The following is a 27,968-nucleotide window of genomic DNA, read 5'->3' as shown; positions in this document are numbered from 1 at the left end:
AATCAGGCAAATAAGCATGCATACCACAGTATACCTTTCAACTTAATTGCCACATCGATGTAGGACTGCAGAAATGCCATGGATACTGCCTGCCCTACATTAAAATAAAAAATTAAACAGATATTACAATGTACATATCTCTAAAGCAGTGGTCCCCAACCTGTTTGGCACCAGGGACTGGTTTCGTGGAAGACAATTTCTCCACGGACTGGAGGGTAAGGGGATGGTTTCGGGATGATTCAAGCACATTACATTTATTGTGCATTTTATTTCCCTTATTATTACATTGTAATATATAATGAAGTAATTATACGACTCACCACAATGCTGACAGGAGGCAGAGCTCAGGCAGTAATGCGAGCAATGGGGAGCGGTTATAAATACAGATGCAGTTTCGCTGGCTTGCCTGCTGCTCACCTCCTGCTGTGTGGCCCAGTTCCTAACAGGCCACAGACCAGTACGCGTCCATGGCCCGGGGGTTGGGGACCCCTGCTCTAAAGCATCCATACTTATATATAACAAACATATAGATTTATGGGGTTTCCCCAAATTGTTATTTATTAGTAAGAAATATCCTAGTATGCAGTAGTCAATATTGTTCAAACATTTAAGAGGGTTTCTACGTTCATACTGCAAGGAGTATACTTGAACAGCTATTGTTTGAGGATAAAAGCAATATAGTGCCTATAAATCTATAATAACTGTTAATCAGTCGTTAGCTTGAATAACAATTTTTCTAAATTAGTAAGCTTAACATCTAGTTTAATCATGAACCTTCAATTTGTAAGTCAGATATATATAATCAGTTTTACAACCCCAGAATCAGCTAGAAGTAAATATCTCAAAGTGTGGAACATATGAAAATTATGTAGCTTTAAAATGTGCAATAACAGAATGCAAAAATAAAGTCTGCCTACTTTAAATGCCCTAATATGCAATATAGTAGTCACCTCTAAAGGCTCATACTCACAACCAGCATAGAAAAGCACTATGCTGTCAGAAGCTGTTACTGTCGCATTAAATGTCTCTTCTGTTAGTTCCACTGCGAGTTCCAAAGGTAACTGTCTCTTCCTGTCTCTGTAAACAGTTTCTGCCACTTCATCATCTTGAATATCTAAAATGTTTGAAGAGGAATTAATATAAATATAAATGTATAATTTAAAAAATTTAAGCTCTTCTCCGAGGCAAGCATGTGAAAATTTGGTATTTTATAAAAACTTTTGAATTCATACAATCTTAATATTTAAAATGCATGATATTTAGAAAATTTTCCAGTTGTCTGGCTTCCTATCTTAAATGACTCTCAGATGCTTCCTGACCCAGAAATTGTCAAGTTTTAGTCAATTCCAAAAGGCATTAAACTTGTCAAGAAATAATATAAATATTGCTCTTTTATTTCTAATCAACATATTAATTTATAAGCCAAAAAAGTCCTACCATACATATTTGACAGTGTTTCTTTAGCTTCTACTACATGCCAAGCACTGTGACAGACACTAAGGAAAGTGGTAAACAAAACAGACATAGTCCCTGACCACTTAGAGCCTCTATCTATGGAAAAGTCAGTCAATAAACTGATCACTAAATAAATATATAACTATAAATGTGATCAGTTTAAGAGGAAAGGTAAAATACACAGTGAGAGATTTTAACAGGGAGATTTAGATTGGGAGATCCAAAGTCCACCAGATAGCGAATCAATAAAAGGCTGTTTTAGGCAAAGGGAAAACACATGCAAAGCTCTGAGAAATAAGAGCTAAGCATATTCTAGGTACTGAGGGAAGGCAAATTTGACTAAAACAAGATGGCCTGAAGAAATAACATGAGAAAACTCTAGGCTAGACAGTAGCTGGATTATAAGAGGCCATATAAGGCAAGAATTTTGAATTTTATTCTAAGTGTATTGAGTTAAGGGTGGATTCTGAATATGTAAAAAACTTTCATTAACCACAATATATAGAAATATTGAATCACTATGGTGTTCAACTAACATGTTACATGTCAATTAAATCTTAAAAAAAAAAACTTTTCATTAAGATAGACAGATAGACCCATCCACCCACCCATTCATCCATCCATCAAAGTATGTGGTAAAAAATTAAAAAACACATTATGAATTCACAAATATCCTATTGGAATTTATATAGATTGTACGATAACACTGGAGGGACATCTAACTTGATAAGAGAGACAAGCTTCCTAGAAGAGTTGACACAAGATGAACATTAAAAGAAAAATAAAACTTAGGCAGGCAGTAGAGGCATATGGAGTAAAAGGGACAGCATGTACAAAGCAACAGTGGCATGAAAAATCATGATGAAGTTGAAATCTGAACACTGACTCTCTGATATTAAGAATTATTGTTAACTTTGTAGATGTAGTAATAGCATTAATTATGTTCATTTTAAAAGGAGAATCCTTACATTTCTGAAATACACAGGGAAATATTTATGGATGAATTTGTATGTTTGGAATTTGCTGCAAAATAATAAAGGGAGGGCAGTGATTGGAAGAGGATTAGCCATAAACTGATGGTGGCTGGGCGAGGCCAGGTAATGGGTACCTGGAGATTTGTTCTATTATGCTGTCTACTTTATGGTAAGTTTATAATTCTCTGTAACAAGATATTAAAAAGAAAGGAAGGGAGGAAGTGAGAAAGGCAATGCATTCAGAAAACTAAATTATTATTTTCCATATGATTGCTAATACTATAAAATAAAATACTAGGTCTGGATTTCAGTACCATATTGGCAATTTTTAGCTGTGTAACTCTAGTCAATTATATAACTCTGTGTCTCAATATTCAAACCTGTGAAACATAAGAGTTCGACTATTAATTTTAAGGTACTTTTAAATACCACATTCTATGGCACTAAAAGTTATGTCCTCAATACCAAAATTAATAAAGGCCAATTTTCTCATTTACTGTATTTTTTTCTTATTATTCATGTATTTTCATTTTCCTGCCAGTCCATTCTTATTTCCCAATCCATCCTTTCTTCTCTTATCTTGTCCAAACACCTCCTTCTTGCTTCCCCATTCTCTTAATAAGCCACCCTCATTTATAAATTTATAATTTATAAATTTATTCCTCAGCTCAAACTTTTACCAATTCATATATATATATATATATATATATAGTGTGTATATATATATATACACACACACTCTCTTTAGCCACATATGTTTGTTATTTTTTTTCATACTCTCCTTTTGGAGACCTCCGTCCATTTAATTCTGATTCATCTTGTGCCCATTTCCTTTGAAGGGCATTTTTCTTTATATTCCACTCTTACATGGTAACAAACTCTTTCCAAACCCTCATCCATGTCTCATATAAATGGGAATGAAATGAAAATGAGAAGGAAACTGTGTATATGGGCATGACATCAAACTATATTATGGGTCAGTATGGATTACAAACATAGGAAGTTAAGACCAAAAAAAAAAAAAACCCAAAAAAACAAAACAGAACAAAAAATTCCACTACAAAGCGGAAAAAGAAAGCTGTTTAAGAAACATGAGAACTGGGCTGAGGAGAGAAGATAGGGGAGAGTTAGAAAAAAAGAGAAGGTAGCACCAGAGGGCAAACTAAAGCCAGAGAATCAGGAAGTAAAACAGGGGACATGGCAACAATGAAATTTTGAAACAGGCAACTACCACTGAGGACAGGAATCTTATTAAATTGACAGATAATTCCTCTGACTCTGAAGAATATATGAACCATGATAGGAATAAAGCAGGGAGCAAGAGAGCAGAACACAGATCTGCCTATACAATGACGATGCTATGGAGAAGAACTCTGGCTTAAATCACAAGCAATTCTAACCTCTGTATATCAGAAAAAAACTAGAGCAGTGCTCAAACCAAGAAGCTGGTCACCAGTAACAGTTAAAGCTCAGAGCCCTTATTAAATGTATAATATAGATGTTGATCCTAATAATAAAGGGACCTCATGAAAACAATATGTAAATTACTTCCATCTTGGGACTCATGATAATAGGACTATATAAAAAGTATTTACGGGACTTCCCTGGTGGCGCAGTGTTTAAGAATCCACCTGCCAGTGCAGGGGACACGGGTTCGAGCCCTGGTCCGGGAAGATCCCACGTGCCGCAGAGCAACTAAGCCCGTGTGCCACAGCTACTGAGCCTGCGCTCTAGAGCCTGCGAGCCACAACTACTGAGCCTGCACATCTAGAACCCATGGTCCACAACAAGAGAAGCCACCACAATGAGAAACCCGCGCACTGCAACGAAGAGTAGCTCCCGCTCGCTGCAACTAGAGAAAGCCCACGCACAGCAAAAAAGACCCAATACAGCCAAAAATAAATTAATTAATTAATTTTTTAAAAAGTATTTACTAAATGGGACTCATGATAATAGTACTATATAAAAATTCAAGTATTTGCTAAATGGGATACAAGAATGCACAAGACATAATCCCTGCCTTAGAAATTTTATAGACCAATAGAGAGAAAAGTAAATAAGCAATTTCAGAATAGGACTGATGTTATAACAGAAGTACTAGGAATGATAATGATCATAAGTAAGATTTCAAGTCAGAATGCTCCACATGCCATTTGTGTGACATTGGGCAGATCACTTAACTGAGCTAAAACACAGATTTTTTCCTCTACAAAATGAAGGTGACCTCAGCTAACGCAGAGGACAGCTATCAAAGTAAATAATGAGTGGGAAATAGCCTTGAAAACTATAGAATACTTCAAAAATGTAAGCAATAAAAAGAAAAACAGAAATAACATATTAAAAAGAATTATTAAAATGTTATCAAAATTTACTCCCTATACTGCTAACAATTGGATTCATTTACAACTACAAATACAACTATATTTATCAGAATTTCATATCCTAATAGGAATAATAAAAATAAAATATCATACTGTGGCTCCTGGGTCCTTTTTAAACACGGAGTAGACCAGTAGGGCTCAAAGAACTGATGTGGAGGATAAAGACACACTTGTGGAAAGCTAGAAGCCTGACATGTAACAATGAAAGGTATCGCACTAAACAAAATAGAGCATCCTTATATCTTTACACCTCATCAAGTTGCTAAAATGAAATTCAAAATTAATTTCTTCAGGCCTCTTCACATTCTTGAATGTGACAGTTAATTCACTGAAATTTCACTGACCTTAAGGATGCTGGGCATAAATGGGAGGGGAGCATGATCATCAAAAAAACATATTACCCATATCTGGACCTTCAATGTCATTGTCTTCATCTTCGTGCATTTCCTCAATGTGCATACTACTTTCCACACGGGATACGATTAAATCAATATTATTTAACACCAAAAATTCCACTGGCACTCCCTAGAAATACATTAATTTTAAAAGATATGACTAAAATATAACAAAGCATTTTAATACAAAAATGTTTTACTTGTTTGATACTAAAATGAAATGAAACTAAACCTCTGAACCTCAATTTTAATATTTTTTTTAAAAAAGGTAAATTAACTCCACGATCACTATTAAAAGCATCCAAAGTATACGTTATAGAAAGATAGTGTGTGCTACTGAAAAAGAGGGCAAAAAAGAACTGAAAGTCTCGCTTGCTTCTTGTTACAATCACATCACACTGACATCTGAAGCATTTTACATATAACAGTAAGTCCTACCTCAATACAATTGAGGTATAAAAACATATACAATTTTATTGCAAACAGAGACAAAATTATTTTGTATTCTACAGAAATATTCAAAATAATACTTCATCTAAAAAAATTCCACTAAAAAGTTTAATTGCCTGTTTAGCCATAAACATAAAAATACTATCTGCCCCTAGGTATTTTAAGAATATCAAATTCTATTCCATTGAAATTATTCCATTAAAATTTCTTTCACTAAGCCTCAACCAAAACATTTTTAAAACATGAAATTTTAGGCCACTGGATTATTTTAGTAAATTATCCCTGCTGCAACCTCATGATAAAACTTGAAGGGATGAGGAGTTGCTTCTTATGGATGAGCAAAGAAAGTGGTTTCTTGAGATGGAGTCTACTGCTGGTGAAGATGCTGTGAAGACTGTTGAAACGACAACAAAGGATTGAGAATATTACAAAAACTAAGCTGATAAAGCAGCAGCAGGGTCTGAGAGGATTGATTCCAATTGTGAAAGACGTTCTACTCTGGGTAAAATTCTACCAACAGCATTGCTCTGTAGCATACTACAGAGAAATCTTTCATGAAAGGAAGAGTCGATCAACGGGGCAAACTTCACTGTCGTCTGATCTTAAGAAACCGCCGCAGCCACTGCCCTGGTCGGTCAGCAGCCACGTCAACATCAAGGCGGGACTCTCCACAAGCAAAAAGATTACAACTCACTGAAGGCTCAGATGATGGTTAGCATTTTTTTAGCAATAAGGAATTTTTAAATTAAGGCATGTACATTATTTTTTTAGACATAATGCTATGGCACACTTACTAGACTACAGTATAGTATATATATAACTTTTATATGCACTGGGACAACAGCATGAACTTTAATTCTTCTACAAAACCTATTTCCCAATAACAAATTAAGTAATTTCCTACTTAGGGGTCTTTACCTAATAGTAAAAAAAATAGCTTCAGAAAGTATTCTTTCCATTACCTGGTCAAAAAGCAAAGCACACTAGCCCCACAGTGTACACATTTGAACAATACTACAGTTCTCAAAGTATTTTCCTATTGGGTCTCATAAAACTTCTTGTAAGTTAGAAGGGGAGGTTTTACGACTATTTCACAAATGAAAAATCTGAGCTTGAAGAAGTTAATTCAGTTATCTGGACCCAGAACTAGCAGGAACAGAATCCAAGTCTTCTGACTCTTTAGCCCAGTATTCCTACCATAGACTTATGCAAGGGAATTTAAGTTTAAACTGTCTGGCAGTTCATAAACATATCAATAATTTTTTGGCATATGTATATAATATTTACAAGATGTTCAGAATTAAAGAGTTCTTAATTAAGAACAATTTAAGGAAAAAGGGACATTAACAGAAATTTACAGAGGAAATACAAATGACCTAACTAGTCAAAGTTATCAAAGACATGCAAATTAATACTGAAACTTTTTTTGTGTATAGAAATGATTTTTTTTTTTTAAGATTACTGTTCAGTACTGGCAAAGATGTATGAGAAACAAGAAATTCCAAACCCTGCTGGTAAAAGTATAACCCTTCTGGAGGGAAATTTGACAATGCATTTTAAAAGTCTTAAAAATTCCCATTTCCTTTAATAAAACTTACTTTCAGAAATTTAGCAAAAGGAAAGAATCAGTGATGTCCAAAACAGTGTACAAAGGCAGGCATCACAGCACAATAGCAAGTAATGAAATATAACTGTACATGAAAAGCAGGATATATAGCATGACCCTAAATTTCTTTACAATATATATATAGGCAGAAGATTCGCACCACTTGGCCACAGGCCGCCTCCAGTGCCGCGGGATGTAGCGCGGGGTCCGCGGCCCCGAGCAGAGCCCGCCGCCCGCCTGTCTTCCATCACAGGGAACTCTTTGCTCCCTGGGCCCTAGAGACCCCACCCTTTCCCCAAGCTGAAGCCACAGGGCATTGATGTACCAGCCAGATGCCTTCTCACAAAGGACCTGTGGTGGCCCAGGGCAGTGGGGCTCCTGCCGGGAACAGGGAGGCTGACACAGCAGAGCTGGCTGAGCTGGGCCCCCTGCTAGAGGAGCTAGGCAAGCAGGGCATCGCCAGCCCAAGCAAAGCTGAAGAAGAGCAGGCATGCCCAGTGCCTCAGGAAGAGGAGGAGGAGGGGTGGGTGCTGACACTTCCCCTGCAAGCCCACCATGCCATGGAGAAGATGGAGGAGTTTGTGCATAAGGTCTGGGAGGGGTGCTGGAGGGTCATCCCGCACGACGTGCTCCCCGACTGGCTGAAGGACAACGACTACGTGCTGCACGGCCACAGGCCGCCCATGCCCTCCTTCTGGGCCTGCTTCAAGAGCATCTTCCGCATGCACACGGAGACGGGCAACTTCTGGACCCACCTGCTTGGTTTTGTGACGTTTCACTTTCTGGGAATCCTGACCATGCTGAGACCAAACATGTACTTCATGACCCCTCTTCAGGAGAAGGTGGTGCTCGGGATGTTCTTCCTGGGCGCGGTGCTCTGCCTCAGCTTCTCCTGGCTCTTTCACACTGTCTATTATCACTCAGAGAAGGTCTCTCAGACCTTTTCCCAACTGGATTATTCAGGGATTGCCCTGCTGATTACGGGGGAGCTTTGTCCCCTGGTTCTGTTACTCCTTCTACTGCTCCCCACAGCCACGGCTCATCTACCTCTCCAGCGTGGGCACCTCTGCCATCATTGTGCTGCAGTGGCACCAGCTTGCCACTCCCAAGCACCAGCAGACAAGAGCAGGGGTGTTCCTGGGGCTTGGCTTGAGCGGCATCGTGCCCACCATGCACTTTACAATCGTGGAGGGCTTCGTCAAGGCCACCACGGTGGGCCAGATGGGCTGGTTCTTCCTCATGGCTGTGATGTACATCACCAGAGCTGGCCTTTATGCCGCACGGATTCCCGAGCGCTTCTTCCCTGGAAAATCCGACATGTGGTTCTAGTCTCATCAGATCTTCCACGTCCTGGTGGTAGCAGCCGCCTTCGTCCCCTTCTACGGGGTCTCTAACTTTCAGGAGTTCCGATATGGCCTGGAAGGGGGCTGTACTGACGACTCCCTCCTCTGAGCCGCCCTGCAAGGGCGTAGGAGGAACTTTCCAAGTGCTTTTAAAATAACTTCTTTGCTAAAGTGAGAGCAAGGGTCTGAGTTGTCTGTTTCTAGAAGAAACCTCTTAGAGAATTCAGTACCAACCGATCTTCAGCCCACTTCACACTCCTGGGCAATAAACTCTCCTTTCCCTCGCTGAGAGCAGTGGGGATGGGCAGACGCGGCCGCCTCACCACTGAGCCGCGCCCTCCTCAGTAAGGCAACTACTGTCCCCTCACAGAGATGGGGCTTTGAAACTCATGTTGAGATTTTATGCCCCCTCCAGCCATTCTAGGGAAAAATGATGGACTGGGACTCTTCAGAAATTCTGTTTCCAGAAGAAACTGTCCCTCCCTCACCCACGTTTTGACTTTGTAACCTGGCTTATAACAGGCCATCTGTTTTTGTAGCACACTTTTGAAAAACAATGATAACCTCGTCCATCTTTTGAGGGCCTGGACCTGCTCACACAGCAGGAAGAACAAAGCTACCAACTTTTACACAGCCCGGCTAATCATGGAAGTGTGTCCAGGCTTCAGATAACTTGAGTTTTAATTTTTTTTCTTGGCAGAGTAATGTAAAATTAAAGTGGGGAAAGATATTTAATATTTAATACTAAGCTTTAAAAAGAAACCTGCTATCATTGCTATGTATCTTGATGCAAAGACTATGATGATAATAAAAGAGTACAGAAGACACTTGGCATTCAAAAAAATTAATAAAGAATACATATATATTTAAATAAACACACACACACACACACACACGGAGAGACAGAGTAACTAATAGATGAAAAAAAACACACCAAAATGTTAACAGCAATTATCTTTGAATAGTGGCAATTCACAGAATTTTCCTATAATAAGTGTATGTTACTTTAGGACCGCATGTATTAAATAAGCAGACACTGTAGACCAATATATAAAATGACTAACCTCTTCTGCTCTTTTGAAGACCACATTAGCATTCTGAGGAAAGTCCACTTCCAAAGAGTCCCTTTTTCAAAATGGAAATAAATGTTTTATGTTGTTAATCTCAAGAATAATAGTCATCCAGGATGTCAATCTAAACTAGAGCTGTAAGTTCTTATACTAAAAAATGTTTATGAAGAAAGATTACAATTTAGTGAGTCTGAGAAATTTTACACATAAATACAGATCAGATTTTCTACCCTCTGTCTTAATCTACAGCTTCATTTAGCAAAGTTTAAAGGTCTAAATATTAATCAAGCTGATAATTCAAGACTTTAGCTCAGCAACTGGTTTTAACTATATTAGAGTCCATTAGAGATCTGATTTTATTTGTAAGTGAACAGATTACCATATAAGAAAAATATTAGTGTTCTGCTAAATACAGTATAGTGACTACTTTATATTTAAAATACCTTAACAGGAGCAGAACTCCTGCTTTTCCCAGAAGACGCCAAGCAACCCATTCTGCAGTTGTTCTATCAGCTTCATATGTAGCTTGTTGACTAACAATAAAAACCAGTGGTAATCCTAGTTGAAGATGAACAGTTGAAACTTGTTGAGGATCTTCAGCAACTTCAGTCTTCATTTAGAAAAAGAACAAAACGTCTTTACTATGTGATAATAATGTTCCAACATTTGGATTTAAACGCTGCTAATTCTTATCAATAAAGACGAGTGAAAAAACAAGTCTGTGAAATAAATCCATTAACATTAACAGAAATGGTCTCATGATTTTCTAAGTTTAATGCTCCCAGTGTACCTGTATAGTTTAAGCATTATGAAACTAACAAATTTTACAAGGAGTTAAACAGAAATTTACAACCATAAAGGATAAGGATATTATAAAGAAACAAACAAAAAAACCAATAAAAAACCTGTGGTACTGATAAATAAAGAGAGAGATATTTGAAACAAAACAGAACAGATAACTAAGGAACAAATACTGACACATAAGAATTTAACATATAATGACATATTACGGAACAATGAGGAACATCTGAGTTGACATCAGCTTGAATATACACATCTAATTTCACCCCCTCCAGAAATCCCAGCACAACTACAGCAGTAGGATTTTTCAAAAGAGATAAACATGCATATGTGAAGAAAGGAAAAGAGAAAAGGCAGCAAAATTTTGGAAGCTGGAGAGCAAAACCCTAAAGCCATGAGAGAGGAAAAGCTAAGAGACAATTTCACTTTAACTGCAGAATCCTAAAATTGCTCAGGAACTGTCACTGCCTGGCGTCTCTGGAACTGGGAGAGAAATATTGGAAGGGGAATGGCAGGAAGGCTCCAAAATAAGGAGGAACAGGTAAAACTTTTGAGGAAGCATTAGATCCCTAGATTCCCCTCCCCAACTCCATGAACTTAGGTCCCTCCCTCACACCAGAAGAAATCTGGCCGGACTGCAGGAACAGCTGAGAGTGGGAATACCATACCCAAAGCAGGGGGATTGAGTACCCAAATGCTGAGACTCCTTTTAGCCCTTTTCCACTCAGTTTCCAGTATGCTAGCAGCCAGACTTCTGTACACCAGCAGAAAACTGGAAGTTCCTTTTCTGGGGACCTTGAGTAACCACAAGAAAAAGTCTAAAGCTACTGACATTGAGGTTCACCAGAAAGCAGCCCAGGTCCAATCACCCTATGGGGCTCAGAGCTAACAAGTGCGATCTACAGCCTCAGAATTTCCAATCAGCTTTTTTAGTTTCAGATTCTAAATCATGAACAAGGAGTAACAAGCATCTAAGGAAAGCCTCTAACATGAAAGACAGAGACCAAAATGAACAGAAAAACAAGTAACGTGGAAGAAACAGACTATTCAGAAGAAGGTTCAGAAAACCACCACTGATAAGCTCAAAAGGATGGGAAGATAGACTATCCATAAAGAAATGAAAAATACAGTTGAATAAATCTGCCAGAAAGTATAGCAAAAGACAGATGGATAATAGAAAAGATAAAATTGAGGGACTAGTTCAAGGGGTCCAACATTCAAATAGGAGTCCCAGAAAGAGAGAAGGGAGAAAACAGAAGGGAAGAAATCATCACTGAAATACACACAAACGTTTCCCACAACTGAAGAAGCATGAGCTGCCAGATTGAAAGAGCCCACTGAGTAACCAGCAGAGTGGATAATAGCAGATACACGGGAAGATGCATTCTTGTAAAATTTCTAATTATTGAGGGTTTTTTTAATCATAAAAGTTTTCACAGAGAAATCTATATTTACCTATGGTAAGCAGAATTCTAAGATGGTCCCCAAGATTCCTGGTGTACACATTTTGTATAATCCTAATTCCTTGAGTGTGGGTGATAATTATAGCAGTCATTCCGTGGATTAGGTCACACCATGTAAGACTGTCATAGCACAAAGGAGTGAGATTTGTCTGCTGGCTTTGAGGGAGAAAACTGCAATTTTTTGAGGGGGCCACGTGGTCAGGATCTGAGAACAGCCTGTAGGAGGTAAGAGCAACACCGGCCAACAGCCAGCGAGAAGGTGGGAACCTCAGTGCTACAACAACACATAGCTCAATTATGCCAAAACCTGAATGGGTATAACAGCCTGAAGGAGTAGAAAAGCCTGGTTTTTTCTTTGTGTATTTGGAGAACTATAAGAAATTTAGTATTAAAAAAGTAAAAAGGGGGAACAGACAGTAAGACTGGAGATCTGGCAAGGGGCCAAATCGTTAAAAACTATATATATCCTCCTAAGAAGGTAGGGCTTTATTCTGTAAATAATTGGAAGCCAGTTAGGAACTGCAAAAAATATTGTAACAAGATCATATATGTGTATTTAAAATATATCACTATGTTTAAATAAAAAAAGAAAAAAGGGACTTCCCTGGTGGTCCAGTGGTTAAGACTCTGGGGAACTAAGATCCCACATGGCATGTGGCCAAAAAAAACCAAAGAACAGAAACAAAAAAACATATACTAAAAACCAATGAATCCTACAATTTAAATGGGTGAATTAAATGATATGTGAACTATAGCTCAATAAAGATGTTTTATAAATAAAATAAAACATATCACTCTGCAAGCAACAGAGAGCATAAACTTATAGAGAGTGAAGTACAGGAATACAATATAGACCAGATCAGTTGTTATTGCTAAAATAGTACACGAGAGAGAGGGAGAACCTGGATTAAAGCGCTGGCTGTTAGGATGAAGAATTCAAAAGATATTTAAGATCTAAAATTAGATGCAGAGAGATGTAGGAGCTGAGAATGGTTTTCCAGGTTTCTGCCATGAATGACTGGACAATAAATTAACCAAGATAATGGAGCGAGGACAGAGGATAACACATTAATGCCAGACATGTAGAGCTTAGGAGAAAGACATCTAGTTAGTAGTTAAATATATGGGACAGGAACTCTGAAGAAACATCGGACCTGAAAATTCAAATCTGAGAACCAGTGTAGTTAATGCCATAGAAACAGATGAGGGTGTGTTCCAAGCATCTATCACTGTGTATGTAGCAAAGCACGCCAACACCTGATGGCTTAAAGTAACAAGAATCATTTATTTTGTCCATATGTCTGCAAGCTCATCTCTGGTCCACATTGCATTAGTGGGGCATTTCGACTGGAGGGTGAAGGTTCCACTTTAAAGATGGCTCATTCACTGGCTAGCAAGCTGTTGCTGACTATTATGAGCTCAGCCAGCACCGTGGGCTGCGGACCTCAATTCCTCTTCACATGACTTCTCCTCAGGCTTAATTCCACAGAAAAGTAGCTGGATTTTAAGAAGGAGCAATCAAAGAGAGCAAGGCAGAAGCACATGGCATTCTATGACACATAGCCTCAGAAGCCACATATCATCATTTCAGCCTCATTCTACTGGCCAAGGCAGTCACAAAGGCACAATCATGTTCAAGGAGAGAAGACACAGACCCTCCCACTGGACAGGCACACTGATAATGTCACATGATAAGGACAGTTTATGAGATGGGAGAGTTGTTATTGTCATCTTTGGAAAATTTAATCAAAGTCTGATAGGATGAGGCTTTGGGGGGCTTGGAGAGAGAAGTGAGTATTTTGCAAGTGGGACAGATATGAATTGTTGTAGTCAATGGTCTACTCTCTGGCTACAGTTTCCACCCCTATCCCATGCGAATAACACTTCTCTCCAAGATTTCCAAGCCTCATCCCATCAGACTTTGAGACCAATGCAAACGCGAAGATCTCATCATCTACATTCAGGTCTAGTGTGGTCTCTTGGATATAGCCCCTTGAGAACTGTTCCTCTCAATTTGAAGAAATGAATGAATTATTTTTCCCCATTCTCAATAGACAATGATGGAACAGGCAAAAGATAACCACTATACACATTACTGTTTGAAAGGGGAGAAAGCAGAAGCATGAAATGGTCATCAGTGTGTAAGGATTCTGAAGCCCATTCAGGCATATGGGCCAGTTCCTTGATTAGGGCTCAGTCCTAATCCCTAAGGGTTTGTTCTCTGAGGCTCTGGGTTACATATTTGGGCTCTTGACCTGCCCTCCAACTCATCCTTTCTTGCTTACAAGAAAAGGGAGCCTGTGTTTGCAGCTCAGCAGATTTCTCAGTCATTTCCTGTCCATAGAATACGGGGAGTCTAAAGACTTCTTTTCATTTTGTGCTGTTTCTGTCCCTTTCCATACAAGCTGGTATACTTCTTCTAAAACCCCATGGTTCCTTAATTATAAAGTTATAATCCATTCCATTAGACAAAAGACAAAATTACAAATGTCCTTGATAGATAGAAAAAGTAATAGAGTAGTACCAAGAAGATTGCTAATAGTACCATAAAAATTACTAATAATTTTACATATCTATAAAAATATGTATATTTTTAAAATTATAAATTAGTATAAAATATACAAAAGTGACAGAAGCACTCTTGCACCAGGGGTGAGATTACAACTTAGAAATTTTCAAAAAACAATATAAGAAAATGAAGGACTATAAGAGACTGCTATGAACGATTATACACCAACAAATTAGATAAACTAGAAGAAACTGATAAACTCCTAGACATATACACCTACCAAGACTAAATCAAGGACTTCCCTGGTGGTGCAGTGGTTAAGACTCCATGCTCCCACTGCAGGGGGCACAGGTTTGACCCCTGGTTGGGGAAGTAAGATCCCATATGCCACACAGCATGGCCAAAAAAAAGACTGAATAAAGAAGAAATAGAAACTCTGAACATATAACTAGTAAGGAGAGACTGAATCAGCAATCAAAAATCTCCTAACATAGTAAAGTGCAGGCAGAGATGACTTCACTGTAGAATTCTATCACACATTTCAAAAGAATTAATGCCAATCCTTCTCAAACTCTTCCAAAAAAATAAAGAGGGAACACTTTCAAACTTATTGTATGAGGCCAACATTTTTCTCATACCAAAACCAGACAAAGATACTATAAGAAAAGAAAACTACAGACCAATATCCCTGATGAAAACTCATGCAAATATCCTCAATAAAATACTAATAAAATGAATTCAACAAAACTTTAAAAGGATTAAACACCATGACCAAGAGGGACTGATTCCTGGGATGCAGGGATGATTCAACATATGAAAATCAGGATTGGTTCAAGATGGCGGAGTAGAAGGACGTGCTCTCACTCCCTCTTGCAAGAACACCAGAATCACAACTAACTGCTGAACAATCATCGACAGGAAGACACTGGAACTCACCAAAAAAGATACCCCACGCCCAAAGACAAAGGAGAAGCCACAATGAGACGGCTGGAGGGGCGCAAACACAATAAGATCAAATCCCATAACTGCTGCGTGGGTGACTCACAAACTGGAGAACACTTATACCACAGAAGGCCACCCACTGGAGTGAAGGTTCTGAGCCCTACGTCAGGCTTCCCAATCTGGGGGTCCAGCAACGAAAGGAGGAATTCCTAGAGAATCAGACTTTGAAGGCTAACAGGATTTGATTGCAGGACTTTGACAGGACTGGGGGAAACAGAGACTCTACTCTTGGTGGGCACACACAAACTAGTGTGTGCATCAGGACCCAGGGAAAGGAGCAGTGACCCCATAGGAGACTGAATAAGATCTACCTGCTAGTGTTGGAGGGTCTCTTGCAGAGGTGGGGGTGGCTGTGTCTCACCATGAGGACAAGGACACTGGCAGCAGAAGTTCTGGGAATTACTCCTTGGCATGAGAACTCCCAGAGTCCGCCATTAGCCCCCGCAAAGAGCCCGGGGAGCCTCCAGAGTTGGGTCGCCTCAGGCCAAACAACCAACAAGGAGGGAACCCAGCCCCACCCATCAGCAGACAAGTGGATTAAGTTTTACTGAGCTCTGCCCACCAGAGCAACAGCCAGCTCTACCCACCACCAGTCCCTCCCATCAGGAAACTTGCGCAAGCCTCTTAGATAGCCTCATCCACCAGAGGGCAGACAGCAGAAGCAAGAAGAACTACAATCCTGCAGCCTGTGGAACAAAAACCACATTCACAGACAGATAGACAAGATGAAAAGGCAGAGGGCTATGTACCAGATGAAGGAACAAGATAAAACCCCAGGAAAACAACTAAATGAAGTGGATATAGTCAACCTTTCAGAAAAAGAATTCAGAATGATAGTGAAGATGATCCAGGACCTCGGAAAAAGAATGGAGGCAAAGATCGAGAAGATCCAAGAAATGTTTAAAAAAGACCTAGAAGAATTAAAGAACAAACAAACAGAGATGAACAACACAATAAGTGAAATGAAAAATACACTAGAAGCAATCAATAGCAGAATAAATGAGGCAGAAGAAAGGATAAGTGACCTGGAAGACAAAATGGTGGAATTCACTGCTGCTGAACAGAATAAAAAAAAAAGAATAAAAAGAAATGAAGACAGGCTAAGAGACTTCTGGGAAAACATTAAATGCAACAACATTCACATTACAGAGGTCCCAGAAGGGGAAGAGAGAGAGAAAGGACCCGAGAAAATATTTGAAGGGATTATATTCAAAAATTTCCCTAACATGGGAAAGGAAATAACCACCCAAGTCCAGGAAGTGCAGAGAGTCCCATACCGGATAAACCCAAGGAGAAACACGACGCGACACATAGGAATCAAATTGGCAAAAATTAAAGACAAAGAAAAATTATAGAAAGCAACAAGGGAAAAATGACAAATACCATACAAGGGAACTCCCATAAGGTTAACAACTGATTTCTCAGCAGAAACCCTACAAGCCAGAAGGGAGTGGAACGATATACTTAAAGTGATGAAAGGGAAGAACGTAGAGCCAAGATTACTCTACCTGGCAAGGATCTCATTCAGATTCAATGGAGAAATCAAAAGCTTTACAGACAAGCAAAAGCTAAGAGAATTCAGCACCACCAAACCAGCTCTACAACAAATGCTAAAGGAACTTCTCTAAGTGGGAAACACAAGAGAAGAAAAGGACCTACAAAAACAAACCCAAAACAATTAAGGAAATGGTCATAGGAACATACATATCAATAATTACTTTAAACGTGAAGGGATTAAATGCTCCAACCAAAAGACACAGGATTGCTGAATGGACACAAAAACAAGACCCATATTTATGCTGTCTACAACAGACCCACGTCAGACCTAGGGACAAATTCAGATTGAAAGTGAGGTGATGGAAAAAGATATTCCACGCAAATGGTAATCGAAAGAAAGCTGGAGTAGCAATACTCATATCAGATAAAATAGACTTTAAAATAAAGAATGTTACAAGAGACAAAGAAGAACACTATATAATGATCAAGGGATCAATCCAAGAAGAAGATATAACAATTGTAAATAGACCTTCCTCTCCACAGATACACCAGAAATACATCTACGCGTGGAACAACTCCTACGGAGCACCTACTGAACGCTGGCAGAAGACCTCAGACCTCCCAAAAGGCAAGGAACCCCCCACGTACCTGGTTAGGGCAAAAGAAAAAACTAAACAGAGACAAAAGGATACGGACGGGTCCTGCACCAGCGGGAGAGAGCTGTGAAGGAGGAAAAGTGTCCACACACTAGGAGCCCCTTCGCGGGCGGAGACTTCGGGAGGCGGAGTGGGGGAGCTTGGGAGCCGCGGAGGAGAGCACAGCAACAGGGGTGCGGAGGGCAAAGCGGACAGATTCCAGCGCAAAGGATCGGGCCGACCGGCACTCACCAGCCGAGAGGCTTGTCTGCTCGCCCGCTGGGGCGGGCGGGACTGGGAGCTGAGGCTCCGGCTTTTGTCGTAGCGCCGGGACAGGACTGAGGTTGGCGGCGTAAACACAGCCTGCAGGGCGTTGGTGCGCCGCGGCTGGCCGGGAGAGAGTCCGGGGAGGGGTCTGGACCTGCCGAAGAGGCAAGAGACTTTTACGTCCCTCTTTGTTACCTGGTGCACGAGGAGAGGGGATTAAGAACGCTGCTTGAGAGAGCTCCAGGGACGGGCGCGAGCCGCGGCTAAGAGTGCGGAGCCCAGAGACGGACATGGGACGCTAAGGCCGCTGCTGCCGCCGCCAGGAGGCCTGTGTGCGAACACAGGTCACTAGCCACACGCCCTTCCGGGGAGCCTGTGCAGCCTGCCACTGGCAGGGTCCCGGGATCCAGGGACGGCTCCCCCGGGAGAACGCACGGCGCGCCTCAGGCTGCAACGTCACGCCAGCCTCTGCCGCCGCAGGCCCGCCCGGCACTCCGTGACCCTCCCTACCCCCCCGGCCTGGGTGAGCCAGAGCCTCCGAATCAGCGGCTCCTTTAACCCCGTCCTGTCTGACCAAAGAACAGACGCCCTCCGACGACCTACACGCACAGGCGGGGCCAAATCCAAAGCTGAGCCCCTGGCAACTGTGAGAACAAAGAAGAGAAAGGGAAATCTCTCCCAGCAGCCTCAGAAGCAGCGGATTAAAGCTCCACAATCAACTTGATATACCCTGCATCTGTGGAATACCTGAATAGACAACGAATCATCCCAAATTAAGGAGCCCTGTGGATGAAAGGCTCTTGGTGCTCCAGCCAGGAGTCAGTGCTGTGCTTCTGAGGTGGGAGAGCCAACTTCAGGACACTGGTCCACAAGAGACCTCCCAGCTCCACATAATATCAAACAGCAAAGATCTCCGAGAGATCTCCATCTCAACGCCAGCACCCAGCTTCACTCAACGACCAGCAAGCTACAGTGCTGGACATCCTATGCCAAACAACTAGCAAGACAGGAACACAACCCCAGCCATTAGCAGAGAGGCTGCCCAAAATCATAATAAGTCTACAGACACCCCAAAACACACCACCAGACGTGGACCTGCCCACCAGAAAGACAAGATCCAGCCTCATCCACCAGAACACAGGCACTAGTACCATCCACCAGGAAGCCTACACAACCCACTGAACCAACCTTAGCCACTGGGGACAGACACAAAAAACAACAGGAACTACGAACCTTCAGCCTGCAAAAAAGGAGACCCCAAACACAGTAAGATAAGCAAAATGAAAAGACAGAAAAACACACAGCAGATGAAGGAGCAAGATAAAAACCCACCAGACCTAACAAATGAAGAGGAAATAGGCAGTCTACCTGAAAAAGAATTCAGAATAATGATAGTAAGGTTGATCCGAAATCTTGGAGACAGAATGGACAATAGAATGGACAAATTGCAAGAATCAGTTAACAAGGACCTAGAAGAACTAAAGATGAAACAAGCAACGATGAACAACACAATAAATGAAATTAAAAGTACTCTAGATGGGATCAATAGCAGAATAACTGAGGCAGAAGAAAGGATAAGTGACCTGGAAGATAAAATAGTGGAAATAACTACTGCAGAGCAGAATAAAGAAAAAAGAATGAAAAGAACTGAGGACAGTCTCAGAGACCTCTGGGACAACATTAAACACACCAACATTCGAATTATAGGGGTACCAGAAGAAGAAGAGAAAAAGAAAAGGACTGAGAAAATATTTGAAGAGATTATAGTTGAAAACTTCCCTAATATGGGAAAGGAAATAGTTAATCAAGTCCAGGAAGCACAGAGAGTCCCATACAGGACAAATCCAAGGAGAAATACGCCAAGACACATATTAATCAAACTGTCAAAAATTAAATACAAAGAAAACATATTAAAAGCAGCAAGGGAAAACCAACAAATAACACACAAGGGAATCCCCATAAGGTTAACAGCTGATCTTTCAGCAGAAACTCTGCAAGCCAGAAGGGAGTGGCAGGACATATTGAAAGTGTTGAAGGAGAAAAACCTGCAACCAAGATTACTCTACCCAGCAAGGATCTCATTCAGATTTGATGAAGAAATTAAAACCTTTACAGACAAGCAAAAGCTGAGAGAGTTCAGCACCACCAAACCAGCTCTACAACAACTGCTAAAGGAACTTCTCTAGGCAAGAAACACAAAAGAAGGAAAGGACCTACAATAACGAACTCAAAACAAGAAAATGGGAATAGGAACACACATATCGATAATTACCTTAAATGTAAACGGACTAAATGCTCCCACCAAAAGACACAGATTGGCTGAATGGATACAAAAACAAGACCCATATATTTGCTGTCTACAAGAGACCCACTTCAGACCTAGAGACACATACAGACTGAAAGTAAGGGGATGCAAAAAGGTATTTCATGCAAATGGAAACCAAAAGAAAGCTGGAGTAGCAATTCTCATATCAGACAAAATAGACTTTAAAACAAAGACTATTAGAAGAGACAAAGAAGGACACTACATAATGATCAAGGGATCGATCCAAGAGGATGATATAACAATTGTAAATATTTATGCACCCAACATAGGTGCACCTCAATACATAAGGCAAATACTGACAACCATAAAAGGGGAAATCGACAGTAACACATTCATAGTAGGGGACTTTAACACCCCACTTTCACCAATGGACAGATCATCCAAAATGAAAATAAATAAGGAAACACAAGCTTTAAATGATACATTAAATGAGATGGAGTTAATTGATATTTATAGGACATTCCATCCAAAAACAACAGAATACACATTTTTCTCAAGTGCTCATGGAACATTCTCCAGGATAGATCATATCTTGGGTCACAAATCAAGCCTTGGTAAATTTAAGAAAACTGAAATTGTATCAAGTATCTTTTCTGACCACAACGCCATGAGACTAGATATCAATTACAGGAAAAGATCTGTAAAAAATACAAACACATGGAGGCTAAACAATACACTACTTAATAATGAAGTGATCACTGAAGAAATCAAAGAGGAAATCAAAAAATACCTAGAAACAAATGACAATGGAGACACAACGACCCAAAACCTGTGGGATGCAGCAAAAGCAGTTCTAAGGGGGAAGTTTATAGCAATACAAGCCCACCTTAAGAAGCAGGAAACATCTCGAATAAACAACCTAACCTTGCACCTCAAGCAATTAGAGAAAGAAGAACAAAAAAACCCCAAAGCTAGCAGAAGGAAAGAAATCATAAAAATCAGATCAGAAATAAATGAAAAAGAAATGAAGGAAACAATAGCAAAGATCAATAAAACTAAAAGCTGGTTCTTTGAGAAGATAAACAAAATAGATAAACCACTAGCCAGACTCATCAAGAAAAAAAGGGAGAAGACTCAAATCAATAGAATTAGAAATGAAAAAGGAGAGGTTACAACTGACACTGCAGAAATAAAAGAGATCATGAGAGATTACTACAAGCAACTCTATGCCAATAAAATGGACAATCTGGAAGAAATGCACAAATTCTTAGAAAGGCACAACCTGCCAAGACTGAATCAGGAAGAAATAGAAAATATGAACAGACCAATCACAAGCACTGAAATTGAAACTGTGATTAAAAATCTTCCAACAAAGAAAAGCCCAGGACCAGATGGCTTCACAGGCGAATTCTATCAAACATTTAGAGAAGAGCTAACACCTATCCTTCTCAAACTCTTCCAAAATATAGCAGAGGGAGGAACACTCCCAAACTCCTTCTACGAGGCCACCATCACCTTGATACCAAAACCAGACAAGGATGTCACAAAGAAAGAAAACTACAGGCCAATATCACTGATGAACATAGATGCAAAAATCCTCAACAAAATACTAGCAAACAGAATCCAACAGCACATTAAAAGGATCATACACCATGATCAAGTGGGGTTTATTCCAGGAATGCAAGGATTCTTCAACATACGCAAATCTATCAATGTGATAAACCATATTAACAAACTGAAGGAGAAAAACCATATGATCATCTCAATAGATGCAGAGAAAGCTTTTGACAAAATTCAACACCCATTTATGATAAAAACCCTGCAGAAAGTAGGCATAGAGGGAACTTTCCTCAACATAATAAAGGCCATATATGACAAGCCCACAGCAAACATCATCCTCAATGGTGAAAAACTGAAAGCATTTCCACTAAGATCAGGAACAAGACAAGGTTGCCCACTCTCACCACTCTTATTCAACATAGTTTTGGAAGTTTTAGCCACAGCAATCAGAGAAGAAAAGGAAATAAAAGGAATCCAAATCGGAAAAGAAGAAGTAAAGCTGTCACTGTTTGCAGATGACATGATCCTATACATAGAGAACCCTAAAGATGCTACCAGAAAACTACTAGAGCTAATCAATGAATTTGGTAAAGTGGCAGGATACAAAATTAATGCACAGAAATCTCTGGCATTCCTATATACTAATGATGAAAAATCTGAAAGTGAAATCAAGAAAACACTCCCATTTACCATTGCAACAAAAAGAATAAAATATCTAGGAATAAACCTACCTAAGGAGACAAAAGATCTGTTTGCAGAAAATTATAAGACACTGATGAAAGAAATTAAAGATGATACAAATAGATGGAGAGATATACCATGTTCTTGGATTGGAAGAATCAACATTGTGAAAATGACTCTACTACCCAAAGCAATCTATAGATTCAATGCAATCCCTATCAAACTACCACTGGCATTTTTCACAGAACTACAACAAAAAATTTTGCAATTTGTATGGAAACACAAAAGACCCCGAATAGCCAAAGCAATCTTGAGAACGAAAGAAGGAACTGGAGGAATCAGGCTCCCTGACTTCAGACTATACTACAAAGCTACAGTTATCAAGACGGTATGGTACTGGCACAAAAACAGAAAGATAGATCAATGGAACAGGATAGAAAGCCCAGAGATAAACCCATGCACATATGGTCACCTTATCTTTGACAAAGGAGGCAGAAATGTACAGTGGAGAAAGGACAGCCTCTTCAATAAGTGGTGCTGGGAAAACTGGACAGGTACATGTAAAAGTATGAGATTAGATCACTCCCTAACACCATACACAAAAATAAGCTCAAAATGGATTAAAGACCTAAATGTAAGGCCAGAAACTATCAAACTCTTAGAGGAAAACATAGGCAGAACACTTTATGACATAAATCACAGCAAGATCCTTTTTGACCCACCTCCTAGAGAAATGGAAATAAAAACAAAAGTAAACAAATGGGACCTAATGAAACTTAAAAGCTTTTGTGCAGCAAAGGAAACCATAAAGAAGACCAAACGACAACCCTCAGAATGGGAGAAAATATTTGCAAATGAAGCAACTGACAAAGGATTAATCTCCAAAATTTATAAGCAGCTCATGCAGCTTAATAACAGAAAAACAAACAACCCAATCCAAAAATGGGCAGAAGACCTAAATAGACATTTCTCCAAAGAAGATATACAGAGTGCCAACAAACACATGAAAGAATGCTCAACATCACTAATCATTAGAGAAATGCAAATCAAAACTACAATGAGATATCATCTCACACCAGTCAGAATGGCCATCATCAAAAAATCTAGAAACAATAAATGCTGGAGAGGGTGTGGAGAAAAGGGAACCCTCTTACACTGTTGGTGGGAATGTAAATTGATACAGCCACTGTGGAGAACAGTATGGAGGTTCCTTAAAAAGCTACAAATAGAACTACCATATGACCCAGCAATCCCACTACTGGGCATATACCCTGAGAAAACCATAATTCAAAAAGAGTCATGTACCAAAATGTTCATTGCAGCTCTATTTACAATAGCCCAGAGATGGAAACAACCTAAGTGTCCATCATCGGATGAATGGATAAAGAAGATGTGGCACATATATACAATGGAATATTACTCAGCCATAAAAAGAGACGAAATTGAGCTATTTGTAATGAGGTGGATAGACCTAGAGTCTGTCATACAAAGTGAAGTAAGTCAGAAAGAGAGAGACAAATACCATATGCTAACACATATATATGGAATTTTAAAAAAAAATGTCATGAAAAACCTAGGGGTGAAACAGGAATAAAGACACAGACTTACTAGAGAATGGACTTGAGGCTATGGGGAGGGGGAAGGGTAAACGGTGACAAAGCGATAAAGAGGCATGGACATATATACACTACCAAACGTAAGGCAGATAGCTAGTGGGAAGCAGCCGCATAGCACAGGGAGATCAGCTCGGTGCTTTGTGACTGCCTGGAGGGGTGGGATAGGGAGGGTGGGAGGGAGGGAGATGCAAGCGGGAAGAGATATGGGAATATATGTATATATATAACTGATTCATTTTGTTGTGAAGCTGAAACTAACATACCATTGTAAAGCAATTATACTCCAATAAAGATGTTAAAAAAAAAAAAAAAACAATTGTAAATATATATGCACCCAACATAGGAGCACCTCAATGCATAAGGCAATTGCTAACAGCTATAAAAGAGGAAATCGACAGTAACACAATAATAGTGGGGGACTTTAACACCTGACTTACACCAATGGACAGATCATCCAAACAGAAAATTAATAAGGAAACACAAGCTTTAAATGACACAATAGACCAGATAGATTTAATTGATATATATAGGAAATTCCATCCAAAAACAGCAGATTACACTTTATTCTCGAGTGTGCATGGAACATTCACCAGGACAGATCACATATGGGTCACAAATCAAGCCTCAGTAAATTTAAGAAAATTGAAATCATATCAAGCATCTTTTCTGACCACAACACTATGAGATTAGAAATCAATTACAGGGAAGAAAACGTAAAAAACACAAACACATGGAGGCTAAACAATACGTTACTAAATATCCAAGAGATCACTGAAGAAATCAAAGAGGAAATCAAAAAATACCTACAGAAAAATGATAATGAAAACATGACAATCCAAAACCTATGGGATGCAGCAAAAACAGTTCTAAGGGAAGTTTATAGCTATACAAACCTACCTCAAGAAACAAGAAAAATCTCACATAAACAATCTATCCTTATACCTAAAGGAGCTAGAGGAAGAAGAACAAACAAAACCCAAAGTTAGCAGAAGGAAGGAAATCGTAAAGATCAGAGCAGAAATAAATGAAATAGAAACAAAGAAAACAATAGCAAAGATCAATAAAACTAAAAGCTGGTTCTTTGAGAAGATAAACAACATTGATAAACCATTAGCCAGACTCATCAAGAAAAAGAGGGAGAGGACTCAAATCAATAAAACTGGAAATGAAAAAAGAGAAGTTACAACAGACACTGCAGAAATACAAAGCATCCTAAGAGACTACTACAAGCAACTATATGCCAACAAAATGGACAACCTGGAAGAAATGGACAAATTCTTAGAAAGGTATAACCTTCCAAGATTGAACAAGGAAGAAATAGAAAATATGAACAGACCAATCACAAGTAATGAAATTGAAACTGTGATTAAAAATCTTCCAACAAACAAAAGCCCAGGACCAGATGGTTTCACAGGCGAATTCTATCAAACATTTAGAGAAGAGCTAACACCCATCTTTCTCAAACTCTTCCAAAAAACTGCAGAGGAAGGAACACTCCCAAACTCATTCTACGAGGCCACCATCACCCTGATATGAAAACCAAAGATACTACCAAAAATGAAAATTACAGACCAATATCACTGATGAATATAGATGCAAAAATCCTCAATGAAATACTAGTAAACAGAATCCAACAACACATTAAAAGGATCATACACCATGATCAAGTGGGATTTACCCCAGGGATGCAAGGATTCTTCAATATAGGCAAACCAATCAATGTGATACACTATATTAACAAATTGAAGAATAAAAACCATATGATCATCTCAATAGATGCAGAAAAAGCCTTTGACAAAATTCAACACCCATTTATCATAAAAATTCTCCAGAAAGTGGGCATAGAGGGAACCGACCTCAACATAATGAAGGCCATATATGACAAACCCACAGCAAACATAATTCTCAATGGTGAAAAACTGAAAGCATTCCCTCTAAGATCAGGAACAAGACAAGGATGTCCACTCTTGCCACTATTATTCAACATAGTTTTGGAAGTCCTAGCCACAGCAATCAGAGAAGAAAAAGAAATAAAAGGAATATAAATTGTAAAAGAAGAAGTAAAACTGTCAGTGTTTGCAGATGACATGATACTATACATAGAGAATCATATACATAGAGATTCCTAAAGATGCCACCAGAAAACTACTAGAGCTAATCAATGAATTTGGTAGAGTTGCAGGATACAAAATTAATGCACAGAAATCTCTGGCATTCCTATACACTAATGAAAAATCTGAAAGAGAAATTAAGGAAACACTCCCATTTACTATTGCAACAAAAAGAATAAAATACCTAGGAATAAACCTATCTAAGGAGACAAAAGACCTGTATGTAGAAAACTATAAGACACTGTTGAAAGAAATTAAAGATGATACCAACAGATGGAGAGATATACCATATTCTTGGATTGGAAGAATCAGTATTGAGAAAATGACTATACTACCCAAAGCAATCTACAGATTCAATGCAATCCCTATCAAATTACCAATGGCCTTTTTTTACAGAACTAAAACAAACAATCTTAAAATTTGTATGGAGACACAAAAGACCCCGAATAGCCAAAGCAGTCTTGAGGGAAAAAAACAGAGCTGGAGGAATCAGACTCCCTGACTTCAGACTATACAACAAAGCTACAGTATTAAACGTAATATGGAAGTGACACAAAAACAGAAATATAGATCAATGGAACAGGATAGAAAGCCCAAAGATAAACCCATGCTCCTACGGTCAACTAATCTATGACAAAGGAGGCAAGGATATACAATGGAGAAAAGACAGCCTCTTCAATAAGTGGTGCTGGGAAAACTGGACAGCTACATGAAAAAGAATGAAATTAGAACACTCCATAACACCATACACAAAAATAAACTCAAAATAGATTAGAGATGTAAATGTAAGACCGGACACTATAAAACTTTTAGAGGAAAACATAGGAGGAACATTCTTTGACATAAATCACAGCAAGATCTTCTTTGATCCACCTCCTAGAGTAATGGAAATAAAAACAAAAATAAACAAATGGGACCTAATGAAATTTAAAAGCTTTTGCAAAGCAAAGAAAACTACAAACAAGACGAAAAGACAACCCTCAAAATGGGAAAAAATATTTGCAAGAGAATCAGTGGACAAAGGATTAATCTCCAAAATATATAAACAGCTCATGCAGCGCAATATTTAAAAAAAAAAAAAAACCAATCCAAAAATGGGCAGAAGACCTAAATAGATGTTTCTCCAAAGAGGACATACAGATGGCCAAGAAGCACATGAAAAGCTGCTCAACGTCACTAATTATTAGAGAAATGCAAATCAAAACTACAATGAGGTATCACCTCACACCAGTTAGAATGCGCATCATCAGAATATCTACAAACGACAAATGCTGGAGGGGGTGTGGTGAAAAGGGAACCCTCTTGCACTGTTGGTGGGAATGTAAATTGATACAGCCACTATGGAGAACAGTATGGAGGTTCCTTTAAAAACTACAAATAGAATTACCATATGACCCAGCAATCCCACTACTGGGCATATACCCAGAGAAAACCATAATTCAAAAAGACACATGCACCCCAATGTTCATTGCAGCATTATTTACAATAGCCAGGTCATGAAAGCAACCTAAATGTCCATTGATAGACAAATGGATAAAGAAGATGTGGTACATATATAGAATGGAATATTACTCAGCCATAAAAAGGAATGAAATTGGGTCATTTGTAGAGACGTGGATGGACCTACAGACTGTCATACAGAGTGAAGTAAGTCAGAAAGAGAAAAACAAATATCGTATGTTAACACATATATGTGGAACCTAGAAAAATGGTACAGATGCACTGGTTTGCAAGGCAGAAATAGAGACACGGATGTAGAGAACAAACTTATGGACACCAACAGGGGAAAACGGCGGGGGGCGGGGTTGGTGGTGGTAGTGGTGTGATGAATTGAGAGATTGGGATTGACATGTATACACCGATGTGTATAAAATGGATGACTAATA

General features: G+C 39.2%; 1 protein-coding gene and 1 pseudogene across 2 annotated transcripts in view; one reads left to right on the top strand and one right to left on the bottom strand.

Annotated features, from left to right (window-relative positions):
• Positions 1 to 27,968, bottom strand: part of TXNDC16 (thioredoxin domain containing 16) — a gene marked incomplete at its 5' end in the record, with an annotated part of 110,487 nt that overhangs the window by 43,840 nt on the left and 38,679 nt on the right. The window contains 5 exons of the mRNA XM_082854061.1: positions 35 to 94; positions 971 to 1,114; positions 5,212 to 5,335; positions 9,669 to 9,729; positions 10,118 to 10,284. Of these exons, the coding sequence (XP_082710187.1) occupies positions 35 to 94; positions 971 to 1,114; positions 5,212 to 5,335; positions 9,669 to 9,729; positions 10,118 to 10,284 (556 nt within the window). The remainder of the gene's footprint in view (positions 1 to 34; positions 95 to 970; positions 1,115 to 5,211; positions 5,336 to 9,668; positions 9,730 to 10,117; positions 10,285 to 27,968) is intronic.
• Positions 7,594 to 8,713, top strand: LOC309971222 (adiponectin receptor protein 1-like; annotated as a pseudogene). Its single transcript has one exon. The product of its transcript is annotated as an adiponectin receptor protein 1-like (transcript).

The sequence above is a fragment of the Leucopleurus acutus genome (genome assembly GCF_964270905.1).
Source record: "Leucopleurus acutus genome assembly, chromosome: 1".
NCBI lineage: Eukaryota > Metazoa > Chordata > Mammalia > Artiodactyla > Delphinidae > Leucopleurus > Leucopleurus acutus.
The sequence above is the reverse complement of the archived record's forward strand: the minus strand, read 5'-3'. Positions and strand labels throughout refer to the sequence as shown.